The sequence below is a fragment of the Scardinius erythrophthalmus genome (assembly GCF_964197995.2).
Source record: "Scardinius erythrophthalmus genome assembly, chromosome: 6".
Classification (NCBI taxonomy): domain Eukaryota; kingdom Metazoa; phylum Chordata; class Actinopteri; order Cypriniformes; family Leuciscidae; genus Scardinius; species Scardinius erythrophthalmus.
In genome coordinates this window covers 25,116,653-25,131,366 of record NC_138226.1, presented here as the reverse complement: position 1 = coordinate 25,131,366, position 14,714 = coordinate 25,116,653, and the positions used below count along the sequence as shown (strand labels likewise).

The following is a 14,714-nucleotide window of genomic DNA, read 5'->3' as shown; positions in this document are numbered from 1 at the left end:
TTCCTGTTTTAGATAAAAAGCCAAATCTAACTCGTTCATTGTAGCGGCCAAAGCCGTTTCAAACAACTGGTATTCATCCATTGCCATCTTGCAATGTTTACTAATGACTTCGACGTCACAGCGCTGTTGTCATCTCGCCTCTGGCCCGCCTATAGACCCCTTTTGCGCCTACGTCACGGCGCTGGCTGGAGGCAAAACAAACGGAAAACTGGAGGCGGCCAATACAAACCAGCACAGATTCGGCTACATAATAAGGAGCTTAAATTATTATTTTTATTATTAAAAGTCATCTTGTTGTGTTCTTGGGTGCAAGAATCAATGAAAAATGATTAGCTGTAGGCTATCTGGAATTTTTATTTCTAGAAAATATTCATATCATTAAAATTGCACCGTAGTGTCACTCTTTACATTGTCGTCTTGGCGCTGGCTAGGCAGAACTGCGGATCGCACCACACAAGTCTTTACATGACCATTCAGCACATAGTTATATTATAGGCATCTAAATATATTTATATGTCCTCAGTTTCTCTTTACCCTCAGTTTCTCTATCGGGTAGGTGTAGAAGTAAGGCCACTCAACCGGGGGTAGCGTTAACGTTAATCCTGTCAGTTCGTCCATTGACTGAGCGTGTACGGTCATCTGGTTCCGTCCGTTAAAATTAACTTTTGCAAATAACAATCGGCATCCTGGACAGTGAGTGACCTTGCACATTAAGACAAAATCGGATTTTCTCCAGTCATTGTTATAAAACAAGCTAACAAAACTTGCAAACTAACGTTAGTGAAGCGGCCAGAGGGATCTTTCTGCCTCCAGCTAAGCTCCGCCCACACAAATACGTCACCGTGTTTACCAACTGAAAAAGGGTCTATATCAGATAACCCGATGTGATTGGTGCAGCTCAGATCGAGGGGCATATTTAATGAGCACCATTACTAGACAACAGAGTAACTCGCTGAGCAAATTCAACTTGTGCTCTCGCGAGAACTCTGGATTACCAGGGTACGGAAAATGTACAACACAACGGAAATAAGCCACAACACAACGGAAAATGTACAACACAACTAAATAAAGCAACACAACGGAAATGCTCCCCGACCACTAGAGGGCTGTCGGAGCGCGAGTTAGTTTTCCATGCCACGCACTGTTCTACATTTTCCGTTGTGTTGTGGCTCATTTCCGTTGTGTTATGGATTCATTTTGTTGTGTTGTGAACTTATGTTTGCTGTTTAAATTTCGTTGTGTTGTGCACTACTGGGCCACCGTAGTACGGAATATAAAGTTTGTAAAATATAAAAATGATTATGTCTGTGGAAAGTCCTCATAAAATATGAAAACACAACTGTGTTATTTTTTTAAATAAAAATATATTTTTACAAACTTTAGAAAGAGAAAGAGATCAGAAGTTTGCATTAATGCTCAGATTCAAAAATCTTTTAAATGTTCGTTGAAAACTCACATATGAATTTTTAATTCAAAATGTCTTTTATAGTGATTCGTCAAATAATCAATGTCTTTTTCATACATTTTCCTTTTTTTAATGTCTTTTTGCTTTTTCCCACTGCAATAATTAAAGATTGGTAGTCAAATTAAGACAATCATTAATAATAGCAATAATAAAACATTCATGTTACATGTAGGCCTACTTACCATAGCAATAACAGTAAATTGTGCAATTACATGCAACTAAACCTCAACCAAATCCTAATCCTACTCTAACCCTAGAGTTAGTACATGATGTAGTTAATTAATACTACTCAGTACTTAAATATATAATTACACTGTAACAATGACACCTTAAAATAAAGTGTAACCGTCTTTCCTTATGTAGGCTACTATACAATAAAATCATGTGAATGAGAAAACCTTTGTAGTGACTCTGAGCGCCGTCTTCTGGTCAAGTGTTGTCACTGCAGCTGTGTGTGTGCAGTGTATTTCCCATCAGTGTGCGATCAGCGCTCAGTCAGTCCCGCAGCAGCATCCACTGCGACTGCAACACGAGGAGCCCATGTGAAACATAAGTTTCAATCTGCGCTGCTTTGCTGAGCTTTTCTCGCTCTCTCTCTCCTTAAATAGCGAGCGCTCCAGGACCTTTTACATGCATGATTGTTCCTCAGTACGGATCTGGCAGATTCCGTTATTTTAACCCAGATTCTCTGGAAATCTATGAAGGATTATCCTCATCGAAAGCCATTTTAGTTTAATATGGAAAAATGTAATTCTTCATATTCAGTACGGCTACAGGGATCTTAATGCTGATGTTGTGGGAAGTTTAATGCAGATGTTGTGTGATGGTAGGATATCATCAGCTGTAAGTGAATGAGGTAAGCAAATACTTTTATAGTTCGTGTTATTTGAGACTAACACTCTGCTATTCATCATTTGTTTTTAATACAGGAATATTTGACAACACAAATTATAGTGCGTGCATTACACGATAATATTATATAATACAATCAATTATTAATAAACGTTTCATATACCGTAAAGTCTGACATAAATACATTTCATTCCTCAAGCAGTTCTTATTATTTAGACTAAAACCTTCCTGTTTGTAATGTATCTTAAATCAGGTGACCCACTGTTTGACAGTGTATCTTCATTGCATGTCTCTTCTCTTACAGTAACCATGGCTTACACCGGAGTGCAGAAGGCTTTGAAGAGCGATAAGTTAGATGAAGCTCAAGCTCTGGCCAAAAGCTGTGCAGGCAGACCAGACTTTCTTCCCTGTGATGGACTGTCCATCTGCGCGACACACAGCCACGGAAAGTGCTTCAAACTGCACTGGTGCTGCCATTTAGGCTGGTGTCACTGTAAGTGACCAACTTCTGACATGCATGTACATTCTATTCTATTCTAAATACATTATGATACACTAGTAAGTGTGCACTGTTCTAAAATGAGAAGTGGTACACAATATCATTCACTTCACACAATAATGCAGCTGATAGTATGATTAAAGATCACTACCCAAATATTCTATATAGCAGAAAGAAATCTACTGTCCATAATCTTGCAGAAAAAATAGGTTATGTAGTAAATACATCATTTTCCATTTTCTTTTACTATTTATTTGAATCTCCTCGCTTATAAGAAAAGGTTCTATAAAAGCGTTCTGTCAGGCGATTCATGTATTCCCTTAGTATGTTTACGAGTTGTTTAATTCGTAAAATTGAATTAAAATTAAATCCATGAAATGATCCCATGATGGATTTTATTGATTTAGTTTTAATTCATTTTTTAATTAAATGTTATGAATTAAACATACTTCATGACTAGATTTTTTTTAAAAACCCATTAAACATGAAATTATTACGCAAGCTTTTAAAACATTTCTCCTTATATAGAACCTTTTGGGCACAAAGGGTTCTTTACAATTGAGTCAAGAACCTTAAAGGAGAACTCTGGTCAATTTTAACATTGAGCTCATTTTTTTGTACATTTGGAGTGCTGTCAATACAGAGAACAACGACAAAAATCGGTGTTGCCTACACCGTGTTATCCTCTTTTTAAAATTTGCACCCTGTTGACTTCAATGGGGCAAGTTTTAAACCAGCTTTTAGCTTCTTAACATCCTTGATGTGTCATTACAAGTGCACAGCTGATGTGAGTGATTCCTTCAGAGTGATCACGGGTGAATCTGACTGCAGTAGATGTGAAAGATATTAATAAAAATGATGTTATTTCAGCCAGCGCACATACCTGTATTTTCTTCCTGTTTTCGGTCGAAGTCCATAGTAATCGATTATCGAGTTCACGCGCGTGATCATAGGTAACTAAACCTATGCGTGTGAACTCGACAATCGATTACTATGGACTTCGACCGAAAACAGGAAGTAAATGCAGGTATGTGCGCTGGCTGAAATAACATCATTTTTATTAATATCTTTCACATCTACTGCAGTCAGATTCACCCGTGATCACTCTGAAGGAATCAATCACATTAGCTGTGCACTTGTAATGACACATCAAGGATGTTAAAGGGTTAGTTCACCCAAAAATGAAAATTATGTCATTAATGACTCACCCTCATGTCGTTCTAAGCCCGTAAGACCTCCGTTCATCTTCCGAACACAGTTTAAGATATTTTAGATTTAGTCCGAGAGCTTTCTGTTCCTCCATTAAAGTCAATGGACGTGTCACTGATGATGTCTGTATTGCCTTTCTGGACGTGAACAAAGTAGTCCATGTGACATCAGTGGCTCGATTTTAAGTTTATCAAGCGTCGAGAATACTTTTTGTGCGCAAAAACAAACAAAAATAACGACTTTATTCCACTATTCATTTCCTTCTCTCTGGGCCTCGTAGTGTTTTTGCGCAGCGTGTCTGTGTTGCACGTCACCACGTAGGCTCACTATTGGCCGACGCTGGTCATGTGTGATGCGTGATGACGTGCAACACTGCGCAAAAACACTACGAGGCCCAGAGAGAAGGAAATGAATAGTGGAATAAAGTCGTTATTTTTGTTTGTTTTTGCGCACAAAAAGTATTCTCGACGCTTGATAAACTTAAGATTGAGCCACTGATGTCACATGGACTACTTTTGCCTCGTTTCCACTGAGCAGTACGGTACGGTACGGGACAGTACGGTACGGTTCGGGTCTGTTAAAGGGTAACTAAACCCCTGGTCAGAGCCTGACTCCACCCACTGTCAATATTTGAAAAATGCTAGAAAAGTGGGCAGACCCCAGCGGAGAGAGAGGGGACGAACCGTGAGCGGGGTGGGCGTGCACCTGAGACCTGCTGTCAGACTCTAAAATGGAGTTTGCTCACAGGTTCGTAAGACGACGTAAAGTACATGCATCTGATGAGTTTTATCAGAGCCCGTCAAGTTGATGTCAATAGCGCGCGCTCTCTATATAGGCATATTCATATTTTGCCGCTATGTGAAAAAATCCAGCAAAATGCGCCGACGCGTTTGTCGAGCCCAGAGGTATAACTTTAGCCTAACCATAAATTGTGATTAAATATGATCACTCACATCAAGACGCCGCTGCGGTGGTGGAGTCCTCGCAGGAGGAGCAGCGTTTGTCACTGCGTCGCTTTTCAGCGCGAGCTGTGTAGAGAAGCCCATTTCCACCTCTATTACGTTGGAGAAGCAATCCCGCGAAAATGCATGTTTCACACTCACGGTCTTCCAGGCCAAGTGCATGCAAACACTGGCGCCTATTTTCCAAGTCTGCTGGAAAGTTATGCAGTCCAGCAGTGCTGTTGCAACCAGCAACACTACACCTACGTACCCTCCTGACCACTGTACACAGATGAATCTACGCTAGCTCATACCAAGGGCGTGGTGAGCTCGTACCAGGGGCGTGGTAGAGCTGGAACCTGCTTACGTCACCTGCCACCTTTTACGTCACTTGCCACCGCAACATCCAATAGGAAAATTCAACTGCAGTAGCCACCGTTCAACCTTAAGAGGGCAGCACTCAGACGTTTTTACACCATATATTGTAAAATTAAAACACTTTATACCCAAATGTCAAAAAAGTTACTCGAATCAATGAACAGCACTAATAAAGCCTCATTCTTACAGATCATTAAATAAAAAAAGTTGGTTTAGGGTTTAGTTACCCTTTAACCATGATCTGGCTAGCGTTTCCACTGCCAACAGTACCCTTACTTGATAGGCGTGGTGTTTCGATCGACGTCATTTTCGCGCGAAGAAGAACATAGTAAACTACAATGGATGACATGCAGCAGATCTTGTTCTTGCTCCTCGACATGTTTGTCACAAGAAGACAAGCGCCGACATTAGGCTTTTCTCAATATCAAGTACGCAAAGTTTGTACTTGCCATGTGCGACTCCTACATGCAAATGGTACAGCGCGTTCTTAAAAGCGTCGCTGATACACCGGTTATCTCGGTTACTCTGTCTGTACATTTTAAGCAACAATAAAACGAAATATGTTATAAAACACCACTCTGCCTCTTTTCGTTTTCATTTAAATAAATTAAACATTATAGGGACACAAATGTGGTTCATGCGCAACGCATATTGATTATTCACTGCACGTTATGTTATAACGAAACGAAATATAAACACAACCCTAACGTTACCTCTTTTCGTTTAAAAAAATAAATAAAATAAACATATTCCAGGCAATATATGCATTTGTACAAATGTTGCAATAAACATCAGTGATAATCTTGTAATAAAAAATGACAAGAAACCATATTTCTTTTTGTAAAATTTCAGTTTTATCAATAATAGCCTATATAAAAGTTTAAGTAAAGTACAAGAAGCTATACAATAAGAAATAAAGCAAACAATTCAGTCAAATATCCAAATGCAGCGCTCTAACATTACAAGTAGTTAAACACAAATAACATTAATATAAAACTAAACTTAGCCCTCAGCCAAAACGATTGACAGGGAACTCATTATATACTCACGAGACCAAAGATCGCCCGTTAGGTCTACACAAAACGAATTATATCTTATGTTTAACCACTACCGTCGGAGTCTGCGACGAACGCCGAGGCAAGGCTCATCCAGCCGGGAAACATGAGCGCCGAGCGCCCGCTGAACGCATGGATCTCACAACCGGGGAAAAAAAAATCATCTTTATAAATAAACCACAGATTTGAGCTTTAAACAACTACATTCTCGCCTGAAAAACTCTTAAAATTACATTTCGTGATACAGTAACAGTAGTATTATATTAAACTGTATATTAAAAAATGGCGCTTCTTATGTTGTCATTCCCCTTGTAGCACGCGCAAGTGACGATTCTCTGTCAACCAATCAACGTCCTGCAGTGAGTCTAGCTCCACCTTTTAGTACCGTTCCACTGTGCTAGGTACCCCAATGGAAGGGTACCTAAAAAGTGGTACGGTACGGTTCGGCATTTTGGTACCATTCACAACTTTTGATAGTGGAAACGCAAATAAACGCGTACCGTTCCGTACCGTACCGTACCGTACCGCTCAGTGGAAACGAGGCATTAGATGATGTCTGTATTGCCTTTCTGGACGTGAACAGTGACACGTCCATTGACTTTAATGGAGGAACAGAAAGCTCTCGGACTAAATCTAAAATATCTTTAACTGTGTTCCGAAGATGAACGGAGGTCTTACGGGCTTGGAACGACATGAGGGTGAGTCATTAATGACATAATTTTCATTTTTGGGTAAACTAACCCTTTAAGAGGCTAAAAGCTGGTTTAAAACTTGCCCCATTGAAGTCAACAGGGTGCAAATTTTAAAAAGAGGATAACACGGTGTAGGCAACACCGATTTTTGTCGTTGTTCTATGTACTGACAGCACTCTAAATGTACAAAAAAATGAGCTCAATGTTAAAATTGACCGGAGTTCTCCTTTAAGGATCAATTAACCCAATTGAGTGTAGTGTTTCAAATATGACATTTATTTGAACAACACTATATGCATTGCATCTATGATCACGCAACCAGTTTTGGGAACACTTATGAGCTTGTGATGTCATCAGTAACTGCACACGGATGCTTTTTCAGGGTTATATGTCTTCAGCTGTGCCTGAGCACAAGCTTGACAATTTCTTAGTAAGCAAGATGTGTAGATCTCCCCAGACATATCTCAGAAGCAAATCCATTGTGAGAGTTCAAACCTCTATAGCTGACTTTATCAGAGCTTCCTGAACCTTGGCGTCACCTCTGTATTCTCCAGTCGTTAGCTGGACATGACCCTGAATCCACCAGTCATGAGCGAATACACACAGGAAGCGTCTGCTCGGATCCTAGAGCAGGATGTTCACTTCCTCTAGTTCACGTCACTCCGACTGAGTTCAGGTCCCGAGTGAGTTTCATTGAGTTTTAAGGGAGGTAAATGTCAGTACGAGCTGTGTGAACAGATCAAACCGAATTTAATACCCTCTCATGACACTTCTGCCAAGGGAGCTGAACTTTATTAAGTTCAGCCATCAAATAATATCAGATTATTATCCTCAACGGCCATCACAGCAGTTTTTTGATTTCCTCTATATTTTCCTATATATATTTTATTAGGCTACTGGCCAGTCCTATGTTTGTGATTACTTTTACAACACAGGTTACTCTGTTTATTTAATTATCTGATCAATAAAAGCATGTCTGTATGTCTGTCATTCTAATGTAATACTGGTCTACAATTGCAGATATGCAGTGCATCATTGTTTGCATGCAGTTTTATCATTTTGTATGGTCGCATACATCCACAGTGTGAGATATGAGGTTGCAACATAATGAATTTGGATTGTAGGATGGGGTAGACACTCAGTGTTTTTTTTTTTTTGTTTTTTTTTATGTGTGTGTTTCCTTTATCAGTTTGTGCTCATGATGACAGCTGTAATCTGCCATTATTGCAAGAGAGACAGAGCATTATGTTAATGTGTGCTCGTGCTTTATCAGCCGGCACACTTGCCCTGTGAGAACTTCTGACTGGTGTGCCATTGTGAAAAGCATTAAATGTAGCATAAAATTACAAACACAACAAGCTCACCCTGATATGTATTGTTTAGTAAGCCGGATCTGTTAAATAATTCATGGCTGGAAATCCTGGAGCTTTGTTGCGTAACTGTAGAAACTAAGTCTTTTGAAATGACACCTTGCACAATTGGCGACTGCTATTCACGATTCTAGCGTGGCCTATCATCAGGGGAAGAACTTTTCATTTTATGACAGATCTACAGATCTTTTGGTTTAGTGGAGATGTACACTTAAAGGGATAGTTCACCCAAAAATGAAAATTTTGTCATCAGTCAATCATTTACTCTCCCTCAAGTTGTTCCAAACCTGTATGCATTTCTTTCTTCTGCTGAACACAAAAGAAGATATTTTGAAAAATGTTGATGGACAAACAGGTGATGTGCCCCATTGACTTTCATTGTATCTTTTTTTTTTTTCAAATATGGAAGTCAATGGAGCCCATCAACTGTTTGATTACCCATATTCTTCAAAATATCTTCTTTTGAGGGGGAGTTAATGATGTCAGAATTTAAATTTTTGGGTGAAATATCCCTTTAAGTTCGGGGTCAGAACTTTTTTTTTTTTTGAAAGAAAGAAAGAAAGAAAGTAATGAACACTTTTATTCAGCAAGGATGCATCAGTAAAGACTATTTTGAATCTATTTCAAGTAAATACTGTGGTTACACTTTACTTTGACATAGTTACATTGTGCTTAGTATGTAATTACCATAGATATACGGTTAGTGTTAGGGTTTAGTTTAGGGTTAGTTACTTGCAATAAGTATGCATAATTCACTGTTATCACTATAGTACGTTTATTTTGAATTGTAATAATATTTCTCAATATTTTTGTTTTAACTATATTTTTTATCAAATACATTCAGCCTCGGTGAGCATCAGAAATTTCTTGTAAAAACATCCCCAAAATTCTTTCTAATGCATTTCTGTTTCCATTCTAGACAAACAGTCTTTATTGTGTTGTTGTCTTGACTGTTCTTAGGGTGCAACGAGTGCCCCAATGGGACACCGCTGTGTTATGGTGTACATTGTGATGATTTATTAACGTTGCTCTTGCACAGCACCATGATAACGACAGGTTTGCTGTGCTGTGTTTGGGTTTGACAGTACCCAGTCATCCTCTGAGCAAATCCAGGGCTGTGGTGAGAGAGCAGAAGCTGTGAGAGTGGCGTCTGCGCTCCAGGCGTGTACGTGCTGCTTAGTGATGTTATGTGGCCATGTGTGAAACGTCAAGAAGGAAGCCTCCTGTTTCTGGCTCTGTGCCTGCAGCTGCAGCTGTCAAACATTGATTTCCTCTCTGAGCTCCGTTCTGGCTTGGAGATCCGGTCCTTGTCCGACAGATTTATAAAACAAAGAACCGACAGAAGTCTGTAAATGAATGCCAAACCGTACAAGTGGAACCTCTATTGTTGATTGCGCATGAGAAAAGTGCGGTGAAATAATTGTGTTCCGCTCAGTTGAGATAGTCGGCACCCCCGTGCATTTTGGAATCTCATTAGAATGTAATGAGTTTGTTTTGCTTTTGTGTTTCTTTTGTTGTCTACGCTTTTCTTGGCCAGATATGTTTATTAAGTTCCTCTCATGAATTTGATAAAGAAATCATATCAAATCTCGGGGCTGCAGGAATTGTTTGCTAGAACTATTATTATTTTCAACATTTAAATACCATTTATTAATAATATACTGTATTAGTAGTAGTAGTAGTAGTGTATCTGTTTCATTACACTATCCAGATATTGTATGATTTCATTAAATTATTGCAGTATATATTATTATTTTGTATATCAGTACAAAAAGAGGATGTAAAATGCAGCACAAATAAATTGACAATTTTGTTTTTGAACGTTTTGAATCTGAATGAATGCAGTGCTCCCTGTAGTGCTTGACATGAGAGAGTCATTACACTTTTTTTTTACTTGAAAACCTACTCCCATTTGAAATGTAGTTTAGTTAGTAGTGTCACTACTTTTAGTTAGTTAAACCCTGCAATAGTCATCTGTTTACAGTACCAAACACAAGATATTTGACAGTTGCTGTCCAATGCATTCTTAAGTGACCTGTAAATCCGTTTTGGGGAAGTGAATGGGATGGATGGGGCTACTGTCATATTTTATCTCTGTAGAGCTGACTCCTGTATAATTCAGGGGATGCTTTCGAGAAAGAGAAAGACAGAGGGTGTGCATGTGAGAAAGACCCTTAGACAGAGAGATATGAGACAAGAGACTTACTGTCAAAGGCCATGAGCGAGTGAGTGGATGTGGATCTGGGCCTTAGATAACAGGGGATTAGTGTTGTCATAGATGTCCTGATCACACCCCGGCTGGATTCTGCAGATATGTGGAACGAAACGGAAACAACAAAGGGGAGCAAAAAAAAGAAGACAAATGGGACAAAAAATAAACAAGATTTTCTTTTTTTATGTTGAAATATAGGTCGGTTTCACAGACAGGGCTTAGATTAAGTCAGGATTAGGCCTTAGTTCAATTAGGAAATTTAAGTAGCTTTTATAAAAGTGAAAAACAAACAAAAACATTACTGGTGTGCATCTTGAGACAAAACAATGGCAGTGACATATTTTAAGATATCTCAGTGTAAGTTGCTTTCAGTTATGACAGCTCAATCATGCATTTTAGTCTGGGAATACAGTACGTTTTAGCTTTGTCTGTGCAATCGGGGGATAGTAGCCTATTTTAACAAAGCTGCAAAGAAGAGTTAGATCAGAAATCATCATATTATTGACACCAAAGCCATAAGCACATTCACGCGGGGGACTTACATGGATTCATGTGGGACACAGAATAAAATGGCATAAAAAAAACTGCTTCATATTTTTTAAACGTGGGGTCAAAAATGCCCATATGGTGAATTTTATTTAAACATATTATAAAATAAAAGCTAAATCTTGTTATCAGTACAACCTTTAAAACGTGTTTTTATTTGATATCACATGTGGTTTCAGTTCATTATATTCTATTCTAGGCCAAACTGGTTTAGTATGGGTTTACAGTCTGCAGACACCACAGTGGCCTATTAGCTGTCAGATTAGATCTGTATTACAGTGAATGTTGTTAAATGTGTAGCTATTGTAAGTAGTTTTTGGTGATTTTTTCAAATCAGCTCTTAAAATGTGAAGAAAACACTTCCAAATACAAAGTTTGGAACAGAGATTCCATTTAAAATGTACTGTGATGGCAAACAATAGAAAGCTATAATATAATATAATATAATATAATATAATATAATATAATATAATATAATATAATATAATATAATATAATATAATAAGAGGCAGTCCAATTATGTAAAAGAGTGTTTATTCTATTATATGATATGATATATGTACATTTGTATTTACTGCTATTTTTGTATTTCATGTTGATTTGATAATTAACAGCCAACAGATTAATCATTTATTTCACATATTTGATCATTTGAAGTATTTGACGTGAATGGCCCTTAATTAAAAAAGTAAATAAGAAACAACCAGGTGTACATATCAAAGCCTATGTAACATTCAGCATCTTGGCAGTTGCACTGTTACTCATTTCATAACCAATCAAAACAGAGGTCATTTACAGTATACATTTATGTTTAAAGCTACAGTAACAAAGAAAGGGTGGAAAATTATCATGTAAAACTCTTTTGGGGTCAAGAAACATTGACCTTAACATAGACTATGCAAAAAAGAAAAGAAAAAGGAAATGCTACAATGTGTTGAATAAGCATTAATTCATTCTGTGAAAGTAGTGTTGCTGCACTGTAATACAACCATTTTTTATCTCTCTTAAATTATTATTATGTAATGAAATATGTTTCAATGAATTACACTTGACTATTTTAGATTTTGATCTCTTTTCTGACAGCAAGTCCAAAGATGAACTAAACTGGTGTGCTGCAGTAGTTTTCATTAGCATGTAGATAGACGCCACAGGTTAGTGTGTCTCCATGTGAGATATTGATGTATTATGCTTTAATGAAAACAAAAATAAATTTATTTATAAATGATGATGACTTTCAGACCAGAGGGTGCTGGCATTAATACTGCAGTACACTGCAAGAGATTATACATAATGAAGCATCCTGGGAGTTTTAATGCAGTGCATATCTCCTTTTTTTTGTTTTAGTTACACTTAAAGTTTTGCTGGCTAAATATTCTCAAAGCCTTAGTTTGAATTTACTGCTTGCTTCAGCCTTGTTGAGGTAATACAATTTTAGTACACGAATTAGTATGTGCTTTCTGAGAGATATTCAGGTAATGATCTCCTTTTACTCTGTCTGTACAGGTAAATATGTGTACCAACCCATGACCAATGTGGCTCAGCTACCCAGCACACCTGTGCCGGTCGCTCCATCTGACTGTACCAACACCATTGATCTGTCCATCTCTCTGACTGAACGCTTCCTCCGCATCTCCCCCTGTTTCCTGCCACCGCCTTGTCCCGAGTCCCCGAAATACTGCAACATTGCCGAACTGTTTATCGATGACTACGTTGTCAAACGCATCAACGGCAAGATGTGCTATGTTCAGCGGCCCCCAGTTCACACGGAGGCTCCTCTTAGCCCACCTCAGATAAACCCTGCTTGTCTGGTAGCACAGAAACAGCACACTGAAGACAAGCAGACAATTGAGGAGACCGTTAAAGGACCAAAAATGGGCCACTGCTCTTCGCCCTCCAGCTCTGAGGACTCGGGAATCAATGCTTTGGGAGGTCACTATCTGGAGTCCTATGAGGAAGAGTCTGAGGAAGAGGATGAACTTAGCATGGATGGACACTCCAGTCCTGGAAGTCTATGGGACCATGATGAATGCACCCTACTGTCCCCTTCCAAATCCACTGTGGAGATTATTGAAAATATCGAAACTACTGTGTGATATTTCCAGACTGCATATTTTCTTTTTATGTTCTTTTCACATCTCTCTCTCTCTCTTTGTCTGACAAGATTAACTCATTGTGTTAAAATAAATATTGTATGTAGAGGAAAATACTACACCCATAAAGACTTTGCTACACTTTACATTCGTCTCTAATCTATATTTCTGTTCTCATTGTCATATGATCTTATGTTTGAAGTTTAACAGCTCAGTTCTTCACTTTAAATCTGCACTACAGAAGACTTGTGAACAAAAGTGAAAAATAACCAAATACCATTATTGAGTGAGTACATAAAAAAAAAAAAAAAAAAAAAAAAAAACACTTTTCAGAATTGGGTTCTTGCCTTACCCCAATTCACTAAGCCATGGTGAATTATAGTTCTGTCATGACAACTCTCTGAGTGTTGGCATGGTAATGGATATGACAATGTTGATATATTTGGTCTTGGCGGAATAGATGTGCTGCTGTTGGGTATTTCTGCTGCTGCAGAGCAAGAACGGGACTTGCTACTGCCAATACATACACATTAACGCTGCTGTAGGCAAGTAGGACATGCTGTTGCTGTACAATATAGCGTACAAATTACCCATAGCGTATCTACAGTATACAGGTGGAGCTGGGGAAGTTGGAGGGTTTCTTAAAGCGCTCTGCAATGCTAAGGCAAATGTTAACCAAGTATTTGAAGGTTGAGCACTTGAGCTCATTGGCTACTGATACAGCAGGAACCAATCAGCTGTGCCCTATAGAGAATGGTGTGATTGCAAGCAGATTGAGTTAGCCTGCACCATAGAGTATCATGACATAACTTTGTATTAGTTTAGCAATTGGTCAAAATGAATTGAGGAACATGGGGTCATTTTTTTGAGTGGACAGGTTTTTGTGGGATATTTTTACGTCATTCGTCCTTCCATTTTTAAGTCATGTCAGTAAACCAAGCAAAGATGGTCGGGCTACTATTGTGGCAGACATGTTACTTGCTCAAATTACATATTTTCATCTGGTTGGACTTTCTTTTTACTATTAGTAAATTGTGGTGTAGCTAGTAAGATATGGTGATCACATGCAGCCATGCAACTTTAAACCATCAGATTAATTTGCGCAGAAGAGCAGTGTTGACTCACCACCAACATAAAAAGATAGTGTGTTCTACTTGAAGCGGCGCTGCACAGACCAATCAGAGTATAACTTCAACGTACTGTGAGAGGGAATAGAGAGCAGACTGTTCTGTATGCTTTCAAATCGCTCTCGCGTCACTTTGATGTCATACATCGGTAGGTCTGCACAACGCTGCTTCAAGTCGAACACACCTAATAACTCTTTTAGTAACTTGCAACTTTCTTTCCACCACTGATGGCGATAGAGAGGCCAATGTTTTGTAGTGCAGCTTTAAGAAAAATAACA

General features: G+C 38.5%; 1 protein-coding gene across 1 annotated transcript; it reads left to right on the top strand.

The window, feature by feature from the left end:
* Positions 1-1,958: 1,958 nt before the first annotated feature.
* On the top strand, positions 1,959-13,454 carry LOC308692825 (UPF0524 protein C3orf70 homolog B). Its single transcript, XM_081369230.1, has 3 exons — positions 1,959-2,321; positions 2,622-2,810; positions 12,723-13,454. The coding sequence occupies exons 2-3, from the start codon at positions 2,627-2,629 to the stop codon at positions 13,310-13,312; spliced, it is 774 nt and encodes a 257-aa protein (XP_081225356.1). The 5' UTR covers positions 1,959-2,321; positions 2,622-2,626; the 3' UTR covers positions 13,313-13,454.
* The last annotated feature ends 1,260 nt before the right edge of the window (positions 13,455-14,714 follow it).

What these genes read in the sequence shown, in the direction of transcription:
- LOC308692825 (XM_081369230.1), top strand. Translation starts at nt 2,627, where the DNA reads ATGGCTTACACCGGAGTGCAGAAGGCTTTGAAGAGCGATAAGTTAGAT. An exon ending in CCATTTAGGCTGGTGTCACT is followed by an intron (nt 2,811 to 12,722) that starts GTAAGTGACCAA and finishes CTGTCTGTACAG; the next exon opens with GTAAATATGTGTACCAACCC.